General features: G+C 40.0%; 1 protein-coding gene across 2 annotated transcripts in view; it reads left to right on the top strand.

Moving 5' to 3' along the window:
- LOC116324275 (ephrin type-A receptor 6-like) overlaps positions 1-19,513 on the top strand; it is a 74,468-nt gene that overhangs the window by 32,642 nt on the left and 22,313 nt on the right. For both annotated transcript variants that reach the window (XM_039609608.1, XM_039609604.1), the window contains 5 exons: positions 849-998; positions 1,093-1,254; positions 1,355-1,583; positions 15,333-15,488; positions 16,121-16,471. In XM_039609608.1, the coding sequence (XP_039465542.1) occupies positions 849-998; positions 1,093-1,254; positions 1,355-1,583; positions 15,333-15,488; positions 16,121-16,471 (1,048 nt within the window). The remainder of the gene's footprint in view (positions 1-848; positions 999-1,092; positions 1,255-1,354; positions 1,584-15,332; positions 15,489-16,120; positions 16,472-19,513) is intronic.

Genomic DNA, 19,513 nt, shown 5'->3' with positions numbered 1-19,513 from the left:
CTGACACTTTGCTTGGAAGAAGGACCAATTTCCATTACAGTCAACACACAGTCTATTGTAACGAAGATATAGCAAGATGTCTTCTTTGCACATTGGCTGGTGGGAAACACAACTATGTTGCTGCACCAAGTTTCACATCTACCTCTTTTTGTAGACTGAGAATTGCTGTACAGACCGTTAAATCAATGCACTCGCTCGAGGGGACTGAGTCGTCTGGCATCGTGACTTGAAATAGTGGCTTCTTGATAGAAGAACGATCTGTCCACTGAGCTTCAGGGGAGGAGTAATGATTAGCCAATCAGTGCCATGGGCAAGACTAACGCCATTGTCAAGCTGTTTAAAGGCGTCGTGTGCCACCACAGCGGCCTGCGCTCACTCGGTTTCTCCACCCTTGAGGCACGGCTACTACACAACAAATAAAGAAACATGCTGAACTGTTCTTACTTTGCTCAGCGTCGTTCATAAAAATAAGTCGGCATGGCTGCGCATTAGTATCAACTTAAATATTATGCAAGATTTTATTGGATATAAAAAAATACTTAGAGAGTAATAAAAATAGTCAAATGAAGCACAATTTGAAAGTATAAAGCAATAATCTTCTTGTTTTTTATGGGGAAGGGGATTTTTTTTCGAGTCCTATTATGTTTGCATTTTTGCTTGTGTCCTCTCTTCTTCCCAAAACCATTTAAATTTCGTCTGTAGAAGAAAAACTGAGTTACGGTGCTTTAAAGAGAGCTTGTGAAATGGGCTTCCCTTTGTTAAATAAAGGGTTAAACATAAACACACTTGTATGAAATTATTGATGGTTATTATACTGACTTAACTGTTTAATCTATGTTTTGCCTCAGGTATATGTGGAGCTGCGTTTTACACTGAGAGACTGCAACTCCATCCCTTGGGTTTCTGGTACTTGTAAGGAAACCTTCAACCTCTTTTACCTGCAGACAGACGGGCCGCTCCCCGACAGCACACGCTTTCGGCCTACTGACTATGCTAAGGTTGTCGTGTTTTTATTCTTGCCATGAGACAGAATTGTCATTGTGTGACTGGTGTCATTTAGTAGATTTGAGTAAAGTGTGTGTTTGGTTTAAGGTGGACACCATAGCAGCGGATGAAAGCTTTACACAGACCGATCTTGGAGATCGTGTCCTTCGACTTAACACCGAGGTCAGGGAAGTGGGTCCCATCACACAGAAGGGATTCTACCTGGCCTTCCAAGATGTGGGAGCTTGTATTGCTCTTGTGTCTGTAAAGGTCAGTGAACAGGGTGGCATGACTCAGTCTCGCATAGACTGGGCATGAACTCAGTATTACTTCTTTAACCAGAACACTGTGTTTTCCTCTTTCACATAAGGTCTTCTACAAACGGTGCCCCTCAACTCTAAGAAACTTGGCCGCGTTTCCCGAGACAGTGCCGCAAATGGACTCGTCCTCTTTGGTGGAAGTGAGAGGTTCATGTGTGGAGAACGCAGAAGAGAGGGACACGCCCAAATTGTACTGTGGTGCTGATGGAGACTGGCTGGTACCTCTGGGCCGCTGCGTCTGTAGTATCGGCCATGAGGAAATGGATGGCTACTGCCAAGGTGAGAAGCAGCTCGAGATGTATCTCTGAGTGTGTGTGTGTGTGTGTGTGTGTTCCTGTCTGCACTCATTTTAGAGAAGTACAGGACACTAACAGTGTACTAAAAAAGCAAAGAGAAGAGAAGAGAAGAGAAGAGAAGAAGAGAAGAGAATGCGTCATGCTCACAGATCTCCAGGGCCTCCCAGTCATCTGCAGGAGTTTGACTTTACAGGACTGATATTCCCTCCTCTCGTTCTAAGATCCTGCATCCTTGTCTGATCCTTTCCATCCCCATTTCTCTTCATCCCTTTTCAGCCCCACCTCCCCCTCATCATCTTCTCGTCTCTCTTGTCCACTTTGTTTACTCTTCGCTTCACTCCCCGTTCTTTCTCTCTTCTTTTATTTTGCCATTTCAATTCACACTCTCAGTTTCCTTCGTTGCCATCCTTTTCTGCTACGAGATCACAAACAATGCAAATAGGAAGGGATTGTGTGTATCACTTCAGAGTTTTCGGGATCATTACTTTGGCTCTCATGAGATCCCTCTCTGGACTCTGTCAATTATGTGGCTGAAATGGGAAAGTAATTTCTTGTAAAATGAAACCGTTTGTGGATTTCTGGTATTTAGGTCTGATTTTTTTCCCTTTGATACATAAAGATGTACAGAAGCTTCTTGTTAGGATGCCTCATTTCCAATTAGTCCAATCAAAATAACCTAAATGTGATCCAGTGAACATATTACGAAGGACTTAAAGAAACTGTTTACTTGTTTCAGATGGTCTTTGGCCTGCTTTCTCAATTAGACACTGATGGAAGGCTAGCTGGCTAATTACCTTCATTTGTTAGTTTCACAGCTAATTTAGCTCACACCTAGTTTTTGCTAAACCTTTCTTCAACCTTCCCTTTCATTACAAGACTCAGACTTACTTGTAATTATGGCAGGAGCTAAATTGAGCCACAGCGCATGATTACAATTGAAGAGCACTCCGTGTTACTTACTACATTTTGCAGACTTACAGCTGATTGGGGTGAAATTCATGTAGTAACCCTGTGGTGATGTAGTTACTCAGGGCATTACAGAGAGAACTCCAGCAGTCATTAGTACAGCTGATATGTAGGATAGGCTCTAATATCGCCTTTATTTGCTCCTCGGGTATAATTTTTTTTTTCTTTTTATCTTCTTCTCTTTTATCTTCCTTTTATTTATCTTTTCTCTCTCGCTCGCTCTCAATCATCTCAAGTTAAACAACACAGAAGCCTGTCAGGAGAGATTCCCGATGAGACGCCAGCTTAGGAGCAGCACTCTCATGGTGTCCCTTTTATATGTTCTCCATCTCTGCTCTCCTTTTTCATCCCCTCTGGCTGCCAGTAGTTGCTTCTCTCAAATGTACTCAACCCACTTGGCACTTGAAAAAGATGTCTGTGTTGGCGTGTTTTATCACAATGTCTGATCCTCACACTAATAAAACTAAACTGACAAATGCTGTTTACAAATTTAACAAATCAAATTAACTATCCAGAGGTATGAAAGAACTGTGAAAGAAGAATACTGATGAAACGCACTCACCAGCCACTTTAATAGGTATACCTATTCAATTACTTCTTAATGTGAATATCTAATCAGCCAATCACTTGGCAGCAAGTCAGTGCGTTAAGGCATGTAGACATGGTCGAGGTGAGCTGCTGAAGTTCAAACCAGACACCAGAATGAAGAAGAAAGGTGATTTAAGGGACTTTGAACCTGGTTGCTGGTTCCAGACTGGCATTTGTGTACATCGGAAACTGCAGATCTGCTGTGATTTTTCCACAAACAGTCTCTAGGGTTGACAGGAAAGGGTTTCAAAAAGAGAAAATATCTAATGAGCAGCAGTTCTTTAGGCTGGGATGTCCAGGGATAATGGCCAGACTGCTTTGAGCTGATAGGAGGGCAACAGTAACTCAAATGACCACTTGTTAAAATCAAGGTAAGCAGAAGAGCAACTTGTTGAACCTTGAAGCAGATGGGCTCCAGCTGCAGAGGGTCTCACCAGGTGCCACTCTGATAAACTAAGAACAGGAAACTGAGGCTACAATTCATGCAGGTGCACCAAAATTAGACAGTAGAACACTGGATAAACAACACCTGGTCTGATGAGTTTTGATTTCTGCTGCAACACTTGGATAGCTAAATACATCAAATATCATAGATTCATGAAAGCATCCATCTATCCTGCCTTGTATCCTGCCCATCTGAGCATAATTTAAACACCACAGTCAATCGGACAGTGTCCATCCCTTTATGACCACAGTGTACCCATCTTCTGATAGCTGCCTCCAGAAGGATTATGTGCCATGTCACACAGAACAAATGCATGTTATTGAGTTGACTCAATAACATGCATTGGCCTCCACAGTTACCAGATCTAAATTTAGTAGAGCACCTTTGGGATGTGGTATAAAGAGAGATTTGCATCTGCCAAATCTGCAGCAACTGCGTGATGCCATCATGTTGATATAGACACTGATCTCTGAGGACTGTTTCCAGTACCTTGTTGAATCTGTGCCGTGAAGAACTAGTTCTGAAGGCGAAAAGTTGCAACCATGGACTAGCAAGCTGTAACTAATGAAGTGTTTTTCCTGTGTTTTCTTTAGCAGCAACATCAGCTTTAGCATGCACGGCTGCATGCACATAATACTTAAGCAACAACGTGGTGACATTAAGGTTAATTAATGCGAGTGCCGATGAAGGTCATGATGCAGTCTCTGAATTCTCATATGTAGTACATCCTGCAATCAAAAGCATCATAGACATAAAAAAAAGCTTCAACATATAACAACAACATCTTAAAAATTAATTAAATGACTAATAAAATAACTAATTAAATTTCAGTTATTAATAACTGTTGCGGGCTGTACCTGTGGAATATTTCATATTTTAACTTGACTGAATTGCAAATCAATTAGCAAAATATTTGATCATTTTTTTGTGATCAGCTACTCGAGTAAGTACTACATCTATAAATCAAACAAAAAGAAAGAGGCAGGCTGAGCATTTACCAAAAGCAGTACCCTCCTGTGTGTTGTCTTTGCTTCGGCTGGGCCTTTTCCCATCTCTGCAGCGGATACATGAACATGAAACGAATATTGATCTTATTATCAGATTGTCTGAAGGAAAACAAGTGCATTTCCCAAAATGGGTGTTCCTCTTAGACTCACACATCTACTGTAGGGTCCTGAGTGAAGGAAACCAGTGTTGTTTTTTTCTTTGCTGTGGTTGTTGCTGTGGTCAGAAACGTCAGGTTATTTCTATCAGGGATGGTCTACTGTGGAAATCTGAAACAGCAAGAGCGTCAGCGAACTTACCGTTAGGGTTTAAAGTGGTGATGAGTAGAAACAACGCATAATGGCATAATAATTAATGATTTATGGCCAATCACCCCCCCCAACCCCCCATCAATAATTTCCATAGGTCCGTCAGAGCATATGCAGTAATGAAGATGTGCACTTTGCTTGGAGTTGCAGGAAGTTTAGGCATGAACTTGCGATGACTTCTGCTTTCTCCTCGTTTTCATTTTGGAACACTGCTTCAAAGGGTGCTGTGATCAAAGCTGTCTGAGAGGCAGCATGGGGAAAGAGCAAAAGAGGGAGAGAGAGGGGGAGAGAGAGAGAGCGAGAGAGAGGGTGAGAGATAGAGAGAGAGAGAGAATAGGGAAAGCCCCAGCCTCCCAAATATAAGCAGAGCTCTGCACTAACACGTCCATCTTTCCCTCCCAGCTGCCTAAACAAAGGCATCAGCGCTTATCAAAAGCTGCTTTCCACCCCAATAGCATTCTGCCAGACTGTTCTGACATCTCAATCGAGTGTTTTATTATTCTATTCCTTTTATTCGGTGTCAGCCACAAGAGGATTACTCAGAGATAGGCTGGTTATATCATGACCTAGATAAGGCAACATCATAGTGCTAATGCTATTTGTTCCACATCCTTTCGTCACAGCAGCATATTCATAAAGAGGCAGTGAATTGTGGGTGAAGCTAATAGAGATGTCTTTTCAGATTTCATTTGAATCAGAGTCGATATGCAGACGAAACCAGAAACCCACCAGTAGGATAAGTGATTAGTCTCAGAAGCCGAGAAATGAAAATATTATGGTTTCAGCAAAATCTTCTAAATTTTCTTAAAAATGCATTGCATTTTTTAATTAAACTCCACCTAATCTAACACAGTTTTCCTCTTTTTGAATAAAGTTAATGGTAAAAATGCAAATGAAGCAATTTAAGAGCAACACGCTAAAGTTGCTCAGTCTCTATTTTTTGTTGCTTTCTGTCTTTTGCCCCTTACCCTGACCATGCCAGAGAGCTACAGGCTTTGATAGCAGGTTGCTCACTGATGACTTCCAGCCTGAAGTTGTGACCTTTAAATTTGAGTAAAATGGAATAGGAAATGAGGAATCGATACATCTCTTAGGTGAGTCTGAGTGTTTGTGCCCCTCTTCTGTCCATTAAGGACTGTGTTTACTCTGGCCTGTAACGCAGCGCAGACGAGAGCATCACTCATTCTCTGTGAACTTCCTATCTGCATATCAAAGCTGAGAGTCCAGGGTAAACATACTCTTCAGCTCCATCTGTTTCTGACAACGTAAAGCCAAGAGAAAACTTCCAACCCTACACATCCAAACAACTCAAAATCTCTTGGCTGGTACGTCATTACATTCCTGCAAGTGTGCAGATGTTGCACTTCACCAAGCTACAGTAGGTTACCTGCTAAAAGTTCAACTGGAGCGATGTGTTTTGAATAACTGTGCATAGCTTCTCTTATCAATGTTTTATGGAACGAATCAATATGTATAATTCATTGTAGCAATGAAACCACAGAGAGCTATCACCTAATGTTGAATTTCACCTTATCTTAAATGTGTATGTCAGCAGCTTCCAGCTCAATGTTTGGTTTTTACTTACTGTCCTTCTTGGCTGTAATTTCAGCAGGCCGGCAGCAAAACGAATGGCAGTTTAGGATCCTCAGCTATCATCTGATGATAGCCTGTGGGGACAGTGGCCATTATTTTGGGAATTTTTATGGAGCCAGTTGTCAAGGTTTCACCCAAAGGACTCAAACGTAGAACACAGTTTTAATGAAAAGAAGTCAGGAAGAAATAACAACAGTGAATGATCAGAGGTCAGTCTTCAAGCTGGGATTCTGATCAGGTAAGTATTTTCAGGTAAGTTGTTACTCTGGAATTTAACGTTCAGAGGCAGATTTTCCAAGTGGAATAATACTCGGGTACTGTAAGTTTCTTCAGGTAAGTGCAAACAGGAATTAGCGATCCTCTCATCTTTCTTCAGAGTTAGGGTTCCAGTACTTGGAGCTCCACTGCTAGCGAACTTTCAACAGCAGTTGGCGTAAGAGCAGGTCAAGCAGGTATTCAGGTAAGTATTAGAGATCAGTCGGTGACCTCTTGGCAACCACCTGTTGCTAAAATGTATTTTCCCCAACTGGCAAAAAACTGGCAGAAAAAACAAGACTTTGTCATTGCTGTGGTCGCTAGCATATTGGTGCGGTCGTAGTTTGAATTGAAGTGACGGACATGTCTACAAACACGGCCCAGCTGCTCTCCAAACTGTGAAAAGTGCAATTCAAACAGGAAACAGGGACAGTTTCCCTTCACCGTAAAATTTGTGCACTTTGAGACATGTTGGCTACAGCAGTGAGCCACAAGTTTTACTTTGAAACTTCTTTTTGCCTGTTTCCAATTTGCAAGCACTTCCCTCTCAAATTTACTCCAGTAGCAGCCAAAAATGAAAAATGAAAACATGAAACTACAGGTAACCATGGAAATCTGCTACCAACAAAAGTAACTTTCTTTGCAACCTATTTGATCCAGTAAAGCCAGCAGCCCCCAGGAACCACTGTCAACCAGTTGGGGAATACACATCTCCATAGTAACCAGTAGCTGTATCATATCCAAAATGGCTGACAACTTTTGACTAAGTTGGCATGATGTAATGTGAGAAACCTCAGTAGACTAATATCACCCACGCTTATTCTCTACAGGAGAGGACCATCAGAGTCCGTGCTCTGGTCACTGATTATGGATCATCAGTTTATTTACCTACATGCATCAAAGCCTGCTGTTTTCTTTTTTGTACTTAAAACTGAATATATAAACTGAATATATTGGGGAGGGCAACATTTGAATACAAAAACCAGTAACTAACATTTTCACTGACTTTTATGATCCAGTTATTAGTAGCTTAATAAGCAAAGGGTGGTCTCACTACCAAGACGTCACATATTTAAGCTTTGTTTGTACCTCTTGATGCTACATTGTAACACACTAGGTCTCCCTAAAGTGTTAATTTTCATTGGGCAGGATAGTCCCGTAGAGACTGTAGCCAAATGTTCTGTTGGGCAAACCTTTTTTCCCCCGTGGGTTCCCGCTCTTTGTTTTGGCCAGCTTTTTATTTTGGGGTTATTTTTTTTTTTGTTCTTCTTCTGTCTCTCTAGTTTTTACACTTTTTTACACTTCTTTATACCTCCCCTCATGTACATTACGATAGTTTCAACAATCTCCCTCTGAAATGCTAACATTTCTGAGTCCTTCTATTGATGTATTATTATTAGTCTTTATACTGAGCTGATGATTGTTATTCTCTCTGATCTGAAGACGCCAATCACAACGCTTCTGTGCTGCGTTGATCCAACATTATTACATTTCTCTGGAGGTGCATGTCAGGCTACGGCGTTGGCTACCGTGTGGGGTTCAGAGGGGTTTGCTATTACTTCGTAGGTTACGACATAGATTTCCTGCTGAAGCATAAAGTGGCCATTAAATGTGAGAATGTACTGTTAAATGGAGAAAAAGAAACATATTATTCCTTTTAATGAAAAATACATGACATGAAGGAAGATTACATGACAAAAGCTCCCAAAAAGTAGTAGCAAACAAATAGCATTACTTAATATGTGTGTGTGTGTGTGTGTGTGTGTGTGTGTGTGTGTGTGTGTGTGTGTGTGTGTGTGTGTGTGTGTGTGTTTGGAATGGTGTTTTCAGACATTTGGACAGAAATAGCAGTATGAGTATTGTAATTGCTTTTTGGTGGTGATCTTCTTAGCTTATACTAGAGAGCGGGGAGCAGCTGGAATTTCAAATGAATCAGTGTGTTTGTTGCCTTTGGCAGGACCTCTGCATGGAAAGAAGGTAATATCCAGATGAAGGTGTCTCAAAAATTGAAGCTGGGTGACAAATTACTCTTCTCATTAGGACCTAAGCAGCAATGTGATTTTGGCAAGGATTTCCGCCTGGGTGTCAATCTTTCATCTCATCCTCTTTACATCCATAGTTATGCTCATAACTTTCCACCTGTTTATCCAGAGAGTTTTTTCCCGCCTCTTCCTTTGTTACATAGTATTTTTGCTTAACTTTGCATCACCTGTCATTCAGAGTTTAATGAAAAGCTTTCAGCATTGCTATTTAAAGAAATATGGTAACATCGATGACTTGGTTTCAAGAAAAAATATATTAGAATGAAAAATACAATTAGTTTTGTTAATCAGGAGAGGATTTGGTTTAATCGTTATCATTTTTATAAGTTTGCATCATTCGCTGTTGGTCAAATTACAGTACGTGGCAAAATAGCTGCACAGCAGTTTTCCTCTCTCAGTTCTTGGATTGATTCCAAAGTAGACCCTCAAATTAGTCAAATATATTCAAAAGCAACATAATTATTGACTTTTCTGCAGCTTTCTTCATTGGAGAATTCAGTTTTTGAGTTGCAAGGTATTTTTCTTGGAATTTGCTTGAAGTCATAGAGGGAAAAAATAGCAACAAAATAGCAGGAGTCAGTAGCCCTGCAGTGTCATATATATAATATGTATGCAGAATGGGGAGAAAGTAGCAGATCCTCACTCTCGGCAGCTCTGTTCCTGTTAGAGGCAGGTTATATAGCAGCTTATGTAACTAAAGTTCAAACTATGTGATCTTACGCAAATGCACCTTGGTAGTTGTGCTTACCATCGCCTCATGTTTTTTGTGTCCACATAGTGATTGATCTTTTTGTTACCTTGTGATTCAAATGGGAAAATTATAAGTTGATTTAAAAACTGTCCTTCACAGAATCACAATCAGATTTATTTTCACCAAGGGTGTTACACAAACAAGGACACTTCAGTTGATGGTGTTTCTCTAGTGATACAATACAGAAAATATGAAATTGTATAGAATGCAGAAAATGACCGTGTCCACTATATACAGTCGTGTGAAAAACTAAATACGTCCCATAACTGAATAGAACCAGCAATAACTTTAATAATGTTCTGTATGTGTCAGTCTTTCACATCATTGTAGAGGAATTCTGGACCACTCTTTTTCACAAGGTTGCTTCAGTTCTTTGAGATTAGTGGACTTCTGTTTATGCACAACTTTCTTATATTTTGCAATAAGGCCAAACATCTCCACTCCCAAAGGACATTGTACCAGAAGTCTTGCAGTTTGCAAACCTAAGCCATGTTCTTTGTAGAGAGAAGATGCTTTGTCTTGGCAGCTCTAACAAACAGCCCTTGCTTGTTTAGTCTTTCTTTTTAAATTATACTGTCATGAACTTTAACATTTAACATGCTGTCTGAGGCCTTCAGAGTCTTAGATGTAGCTCTTCTTGGCAGTTTCGCTTCGTTCAGGGGAAAGCGGATCAAATCCAACTTTTTTGACCCTATGCGACCCATATCCGATCATGCTACGACAGCACAAATCCGATATTTTCAAATCCGACCTGGGTCACTTTCGCATGTGGTACTGAATCCGATACATATCTGATGTTTTAGAAAGCGACTGCGACGCCAATTATCAGCGCCGGAGAAGCGCCCGAGAAGACATCGTGAACACTTCCTGGCCATCCAGTGTAGATGTTAGTGAAACTGTTGGGAAGACAATGTTGGAGAAACGTGAACATTTTATTTGTACTGTATAATCTGCAGATTCTGACAGAAATCTGCAACTATCCTTTGTAGCAAAAAAATCGGATTTGATCAAAAAATCGGAATTGAACATTAAGACCTGCAGTGTGAACGTAGCCTCAGAATTGCATGGTCTGACCTTGGGGCTAAATTTTCATCCACTCCTGGGAAGATTGTGGCATCGTGTTAAAACACACCTGAATGCTCCAGGTCAGCAAACTTTCAAAGCTTTCTAGAGTTGCTCACACATGCCGCTGATCAATTAATAGAGTTCATTTGATTACCAGCAACTGGGTGTTTAGAAAAGTCTAAACAATATATGTTATATATGGATTTAGTATACACAGAGGAGGCTTACTGCCAACCACCAACAGATAAAATATAACACAAACACGTGCGTAAAGAATTAGACTGGTGCAGCACAATGATTATGCATTATGTGTGGAATATAATGTTGAGTACAGAGTGGAACATAGTCATTGTAGATTCAGAGCAGAATGCAATAACTGCCTAGACTACCTAAAAATAAATATATGACATAGGTACAACTTAGTTGTTGATGAGGATAATGGCAGTGAGAAAGAAGCTGTTTCTGAGTCTGGTTGTTCTGGTGTTGGTGGACCTGTTGCACCTGCCGGAGGGGAAGAGTTGAAAACCTGTGTCCAGAGTGTGAGGAATCTCTGATCATGTTTGCTGCCTGCTCACTGGTTCTTGAGGAGTTCTGGAGGCTGTACAACGGGACGCCAGTTATTTGCTCTACTCTCTTTAGAGTTTATAGTAGTACTAGTAGTACTAGGTAGTCTTTACTAACCTGTTTTGTGTCTGAAGCAGACTGCGCATGACAGACTTGATGACCCCAGTGTAAAACTGGATCAGTAGCTCCTATGATAGGCCATCCTTCCTCAGCTGAAAGCACATCATCTGTTGGGACTTTTTGAATAGAGTTGGTGTTTGGCTCCCACTTCTAGACCTGAGAGATAATAGTGACCAGGAACTTGAAAGACTCCACAACTGGCACAGGGTTGTTTGAGCAGAAAATGTCAAGTTATGGTGTGTCTGGGGTGTTTTGATAAACATTTATGTGATATACTCATAAAAGTGGCTATTTTCTATGCTAGTTCTACTATTTTACATGCCAGACTTGGCGGGGTACCAACTCTGGCATGGTATCCCTGCCAGGCTTACACTGGCAGGGATACTATGATACAATTTCAGTTCTCTTTGGAAGAAGAAATGGATTTTATCCCACATTCACAAAAAATACCACCCTGAAGATCAGAGTTTAGTTAGATCAGTTTCTCCGTTCGGTGAACAGGACGGGGGAGGTGTATTTAAAAGAGTCCAAGTTATCTTATCTTTACATTAATTTTCCAAGATTATGTGACAGACTGCAGTTTTTCCTGTCTTATGTAGTGCAATAGTGTCAGTGAGAAAGTTTCTAGCACTAGGTTGACTAAAGTAGCAGCAATCTAGCTGGAGGAAGGAAGTTTCTTTCTCAGTCACGCAGTACTCTCTTGAGTATTCAGAAGCTGATGTATGTAGATCCTGGAGACACTGCATGAGCAGATTTGGTGTCACTGCAAAAATGACTTTCATGAAACATTATATCTTAGCATTACTATTAACACACACAAAATAATTGAGTATAATTGATTTCAAACAGTAATAATCCCCCATCAGGCATCCTGTGTACAGTGCTGGGTACTGTGTCACAGCAGGACATCATTTATGACGCTTATGATAAAAAAGGCTAGTGTCAACAGAGAATTTAAAGTGGTAGTGTATTTCAATGGAGGCAATAATGCATTAGACAATATATGAAAATGATGTGATTACAGAAAAATAAAGTCAGTTAACTATGTCTTTCTGCTTACTTACAGAAAATATATGAAGATATTAAAATTAAGCTGAAATTATATAAACCTTCTGGCTTGATTGGATTTCTCAGTGTCTATGGTATATATACAGTATTTGCTATTTCTTTAATTATTATTCCACCCACACGTATATATATTCTCAGGAAAGAAAAAAAAATCACTCAACTCAACTGCAATAAAATGGCAATAAAATCATCCACAAATTCCCAGAATATTAAATAACTGCACTATTAATGCTTTATTCTTCTGTGCCAAGATAAGTCTGGGGAAAAGGAGGCAATCTGCAATGGTTTTTCCATCTTCTGATAAGCCTCGAGGGAAAAGAGCGACGAAGAAGACGAGAGATGGGAAAAGAAAAAAATACATTGGAATAAAGATGAAAAACAAGAATAGGTGAAAATTGTTGCAGAGCATAACAGTTCGGGGGGGAGAAAAATTGAAAAGATAAGGAAAGGAGAGTTGTGTGAGTTGATGGAAAGAAAGAAATGAGCAGGTAACACTGGAGGTAAAGTGAAACAGTGTAAGGATGGAAAACTGCAAATACCCGGTTAGCAGAATGGACTGTGTAAGTGGATTGAGATTTCAGCATGAAGCAGGTTGTATTAACGTTTTAATAATTAATTATTCGTATGTTAATCGCTCCTCTTTTACCTACTTGCAAGACTACAAAGTGACCTTAAACTGGTGCGGTGTGCTGAACGGATAATTGGAGGTGAGCTTCCCTCCCTCCAAGACATCTACAGGAAGCGGTGCCTGAGGAAAGCGGGGAGGATCATCAAGGACTCCAGTCACCCCAGCCATAAACTCTTCAGACTACTTCCATCAGGAAGGAGGTTCTGCAGCATCCGGTCCCGTACCAGCAGACTGAGAGACAGCTTTTTCCACCAGGCCATCAGACTGCTGAACACGTCATAGACACCTCACCCTCACTACTGGAACTTCAACATTATGCACTCCATACTGTACATTAATGCCACTGTTTTGCACATACCTACCTCTGTATATTTTATATTTTATATATCTTATTTTATTGTTTACTCTATTTCATTTGTAAAACATGTATATACACACTCACACACACACACACACACACACACGTAGAAAAACATATTTAGTACACACATTCAGTAATGTATATACCTTTATATATGGTACATATATTTATTACTTTTTAGATTAACCATTTTTATATTTTGCTTGTTGCACGTTATTGTATTTTGCACAACTCTGTTGCTTGTGAAGCTTGCACACAAGAATTTCACTCGCATGTACTGTACCAGTGTACCTGCACATGTGATGTGACAATAAAGGTGATTTGATTTGATTTGATTTAAACCTGCTGATTAAAACAAATTGCTGCCAAACTCATTATTTAGCCTTTAGCTACTGCTCTTTTTTTTTTCAATTTGAAGGACTTAAGCAAAAAATATGTGCACTGGCCACTTTATTAGGTACACCTGCTCAACCGCTAGTTAAGGAAAAGATCATCTCAGGAAGTCAGCGCATTTAAGAATGTAAACATGATCATGACAGTTGGGAAGAATTATTATTTAAGTGACTTTGAGTGTGACATGATTGTTGGTGCCAGATGAGTTGGTCTGAACATTTCAAAAGCTACTAATCTACTGGGATTTTCCCACTCATCTGTCTCTAGCGTTTTAATAGGGAATGGTTTAAAAAAGAGAAAATATCCAGTGAGTGGTAGCTGATGAAAAAGCCTTGCTGATGTCAGAGGTCAGATAAAGGCAACAGTAACTCAAATAACCTTTAATTATAACTGAGGTGTGCAGAAGAGCATCTTTGGACACACGACACGTCACACTGGGTGCCACTGCTGTTACCTAAGAACAGAAAACTGAGGCTACAATTCACACTGGCAAAACCGGACAACAGTAGATTGAAAAAATGTTGCCTAGTCTGATGAGTCTTAGTTTGAGTTGTAACATTCAGATGGTGGAGTCAGAATTCAGTGTAAACAGCACAGTGAGTGCATGGTGTTCTTGCATTGTATAGTTTTGAAATATTTCTCTGATATCCAGTCATCTAACAAACGTCTACCTACAGTAACTCTCATCTTCATTTGCCAGGAGTACCGTTCACTATCAGTCGCCACTGTGTTGCATAAAAACATTCAGAATAATATCTGGATTGATATGCTAAGCTTAATCATGGATAGGACATGTGTCTGGATTTCTCTGTGTCTTCTCACAGTCTGAAGACATAATTACGTCTCACCTTTGGCCCATTTTCCGCTGGGAAAATGGGCCAAGAAGCTCCAGCCTCTTGTAACATTGTGATTAAGAAAATAGATGAATGGACTGTATCAGCATGTGTTTTACTTTGTGTGCTAATGTGTTTTTAAACAACATATTGTCATAAACAGTGCTTAACAAATTTATTAGACCACTGCCCAATGAAAGGTTTGCCACAGCTGCCCTAAATTAACAGTACTGGTAATTACCAAATATATAGAGATGTATAAAAATGTATTAAACATTATTATTATTATCATTATTATTATTACTATTGTTGTTGTTGTTATTTACTTGAAGTACTGATTCAATTGAATCGTGACATGAATTCGGTTTATTTGCCTGATAAATAATAACATATTTATTTGGTTAATTTCGTTTTTGACAGATTTCTAGAATGCTTGTGTTTTCTTGTTTTTATGACAGGTGGTCTAATAAACCTTGTAAGCTCAGCATGTGGGTTGTGTGATTTTGTGATTCTTTATTCTGTAAAAAAGAAATGGCTTTACAGGTGTGTGCCATTTCTTAGAAGGGCCACTTTACAGGGCGTGCGGCTTAGTGAGCTAATAAGAAGGTGACAGATAGTACCTCGGGAAATAAGGTCAGACCACAGGTGAGGAGCGAAGCAGCTGGAGTTTTGAATTAAGAGTATGTGCACTGATGGAAATGCAGTTGCATAAGGAGCACTCACCCTTTGCATCTCTTTTTTCTCCAGCTTGCAAGCCTGGCTTCTTCAAGGCGTACGCTGGGAACACTAAATGCTCCAAGTGTCCTCTACACAGCTCTAGCCATGACCAGGCGGCCACCATCTGTCACTGTGATAAAGGCTTCTACAGGGCTCTCAAAGACCCCACTACTATGGCTTGTACAAGTTAGTAGAAAGCTACAAAACCTTTCGTCTCTTTCCTGCTTGCAGAAATCCAATTTTGTGACTGCTGTGCCAACATTCACCCCATCGTTTCTGGTTTTATTTTTTATAGTTTCGTTTTGCGGTTTAAGTTTTAACAGTGTGATTGAGTCACATTTAAATTTATGCCTACCAAGTTTGGACATTTCTGAGTGGTGTATCGATGAAACTGACAAGTAGCATGCTGGAATGAAACACTCTTACACTCTGAGAGCTATCCACTCACACGCCTACACGCAGATATTTGAAGATACATTCAAACAGCTCAGATTTTTTTTATTGTACAGGTGTGAAAACTGAAAAAAACCTGAAGTTTTAGCCGGGAAATTGACACAAGTTGCTGGAATGAAGCCGGAAATGTTGAAAGCCAACCACCCACACACTTACTGTACCTACACACTGAACACACATGCTAAGGAATAAAAATATGCTCAGCGTGCTAACTTGTCAGATTATGGTGATCATGTGCCAACCGTTGCTTCATATTCAAGGTCGCATAAGTGTCCTGGAGAATATCCATCTCAAAAAGTGGCAAGTGCAGTCGCCAAAAAAAAAAAAAAATGTCTGTCTCTAAATACTTTTCTTCTCTCTTTCAGGGCCTCCATCAGCTCCCAGGAACCTGGTCTCACTCATCAATGACACAGCTCTCTTCTTGCAGTGGATGCCTCCCAGTGATACAGGAGGCAGAAAGGACATCACTTACAACATACTGTGCCAGCGCTGTGGTGGGAGTGACAGCAGCAGTGCTGTGACACAGTGTGAGCCGTGCGAGCCTGACCTGCATTTTATCCCACGGCCACTTGGCATTACTGGCACCTCTGTAGCAATACTGGACTTTGCGATGCACGCTAACTACACCTTCCACGTTGAGGCCGTCAACGGGGTCTCTGGGCTGGGCATGACTGCACGCTCGCTGGCGAATGTGACCGTCACTACACACCAAGCTGGTAAGTCCTGTTCACTCAGGCGGTCTTTCACTTTTGTTTTCCAGTTCTGGTTGTTTTGCTTTTTTCAAATGGTGGTGGTCTTAAAGACCTCATACTACCGTATCACTCCAATAGAGCACTTCACTCCCAGACTGCGGGCTTACTTGTGATTCTTGAGTGTATTTAAAAGTGGAATGGGAGGCAGAGCCTTCAGCTTTCACGCTCTTCTCCGGGGTAAAAGGCAGGGTATGCCTTGGACTGGTCACCAGTCTGTTGCGGGGCTAACACAGAGAGACAGACACCCATTCACGCTCAGATTCACATCTATCGTCAATTTAGAATCACCAGTTAACCTAACAATGTCTCTGTAAAGTGAGAGAAAGCTGGAGTACCTGAAAAAACCCACTCAGGCATAGGAAGAAGATTTAAACCTGGCCTCAGGCTGACCAGTGTATTCAAACCCAGGACCTTCTTGCTGTGAAGCAGCAGAGCTAACCCCTGCTGCTCACTGTAATTTTGTTCTCATTTTTTGAGTTATATATAAATAAATGTCAATCCCAATTATATTTACATAATTGTAATTATTCTTGACCTATACATACACTGTGGTTAGACAGGAACTAATTCATACTTCATGAATATTGTTTTTTGCATCGCAGTTTAGGTTATTCATTACCGTAATGATGAGGGGGATTTACTCTCCTCTTTCCTGGGGACCCTGAGACCTCTTAAGTCTCCATCTCTCCCTCCAGCTTAATGCGTCAATAAATGGAACGCACTCCTGACCTTTGAATTGCTGACAGAGTCAGTGTGACCTGAACCTATTCCTAATTAGTGAAACCTAGCAGACCTGAGGTCAACTAGATCTACAAGTTCACAAAAGGAACATCGTCTCAGGCTTGAATTAGCAAAAAATAAGAGACCTGAAATTCAGCTTTAACCTTAAACTTCAAGGTCGGGAATAGTGATGAAATAATTGATGGAGAAGGTTGAGATGAAGGAAGGGAAGGAGGTGGATTAATAAATTATGCTGGGATGTATGTGCACATTTCCTCCCCTTTCAGCATGCGTATGAAGTTTGTATTGAGATGAAATCCTGATGAGAACTAGAGTCCTACTCAGTTATCTCAGTTATCAGCAGCTCAAACGAGACAGTGAGGAGCTGTGAGTGTCTGTGCTAAATAATAGTTGTCATTATTGTAATACTGCTTTGATATTTATTTAAGTATTTAAACCGAAAAGAGTGAATGACGAAGATATTTGAAGCTTGGAAAATGTAAACAACGTATAACGGATGCAAGAATCTTTTAAAGGCTGATCCCTTTCCCATGGTCGCTCACATTGAAACTTCAGCACAATATTTGCCCGAATGTTGATTAAATGTATTTAATGTTTACCCAAATGTTGATTAAATATGTATCTAATAAACTCAAGTAAACGCTAAAGCCCTCTAAATATTTCACAACTCATTATTCATGAGCTGCTTGATCAAAATACTGATGACTTTGCACCAAAACTATCAAACTGATGAGCTTAAATAAATGATAAGTTATGAAAAGTGTGAAAGAGTGTGACTCCTAAAACTAAAGCGATGCAATCAAGAGTGGATGACACCGTTGCTTCTGAGACAGAAGAAATGCTCTTGGTTGCAGCGGTGGTGCAAAGAGAAGCTTTTATTTCATAAACTCTTGTCTGCAAAGAACAGACTGCAAAAACCAAGAGTAGGCCCGTCTTGTTTAGTCTCTCATTACTCTTTGAACTGATAATTAGTGACAGCTGGTTTGACCTGCCGCGACCTCTGCCGGTTTAAACATCACCATCACTGCTGGCCAAAATGAGGAACCACGTCCTGAACGTTCTGAACTCTGATCTTTTTTTAATGACAAAGAGTCCGAACAGACGTAATCACTGGTGTGGGCATGTAACTTTTCAGATTCACACGCTGTAATTTTTACTCTAGTGAAATGCTTGCAGTGTAGTGCAGCTCAGGGTCACCTCTAAGAACACTTATTCATATTTGGCTGTGAAAAATAAGCTAGAACTGCAATGGATGGAAATCTGAAAGACAAAAAGGATAAAATTTTAAAATAAAATAAAAAATAGGGTTTTCGTGCACACAGTGCTTAATCGTTACATTCAGATGTTTTTAGTCCCATCATCACATATAAAGCGAAGCATCCAGCCATGCAGAGTCTGTCTTTGCAAACATTTGCCTTAACTCAGTGTCCTATAATAGGTTACCATTTGTTCGGTCCCTTCTAGATATTCCACCATCAGCTGTAATTGGTATTATTTCAAAGTGGAAGCCTTTAGGAGCCACAGCAGCTCAGCCACTAAGCAGCAGATCACGTAAAGTTACTGAGCAGGGTCATCGAGTGCTGAGTCTCATAGAGCGTAAAAGTCACCAACGCTCTGCTGACTCAATAACTGCAGAGCTCCAAACCTCCTCTGGTGCTGGGCACTTCATGGCATGGGTTCTCATGGCCAAGCAGCTCCTGTATGCGTAATACATAGGCATGAATGAAAGTAGAATAAAAAAAAATCAAAAAATTATAGAGTGCTTTTTTGTTTTTTTCAGCAATTGTGTAAAATAGTACATTTAAACATTCATTGATAAGAACACTAATTAAATTTTAGCATTAAAAAATGTTTTGATTAAAGAGCTTGCACATAGTGGTGGATTAACCATTACACAACATAAATAAATTGGTAATTACCAATACTGTTAATTTAGGGCAGCTGAATGAAAATGAGTGAATATGATTCAGACTACTTGAATATGCTGAAAGGTTATTATGAATTTTTTTTGGCCTATGGCCCAAAAATCACTCCTTAACCATTTAAATGATTCATGAATTTTCAAAATCTTGACCAATAATTTTCTTTTAATTGATAAATTGGCTAATCTTTATATTATATAATAGTGATCATGCTCATCATGATTTCAATTTAATAAAACAGAAAGTAAAGTTGTAATATAATTAATTCTTATCATTTTTTATTATTTAAAGGTAGGCATAGGAAAAAATCTAAACCTGTTAAAAAACATGTATCATTATTTTA

This window comes from Oreochromis aureus, linkage group 1, assembly GCF_013358895.1.
Source record: "Oreochromis aureus strain Israel breed Guangdong linkage group 1, ZZ_aureus, whole genome shotgun sequence".
NCBI lineage: Eukaryota > Metazoa > Chordata > Actinopteri > Cichliformes > Cichlidae > Oreochromis > Oreochromis aureus.
The sequence above is the reverse complement of the archived record's forward strand: the minus strand, read 5'-3'. Positions and strand labels throughout refer to the sequence as shown.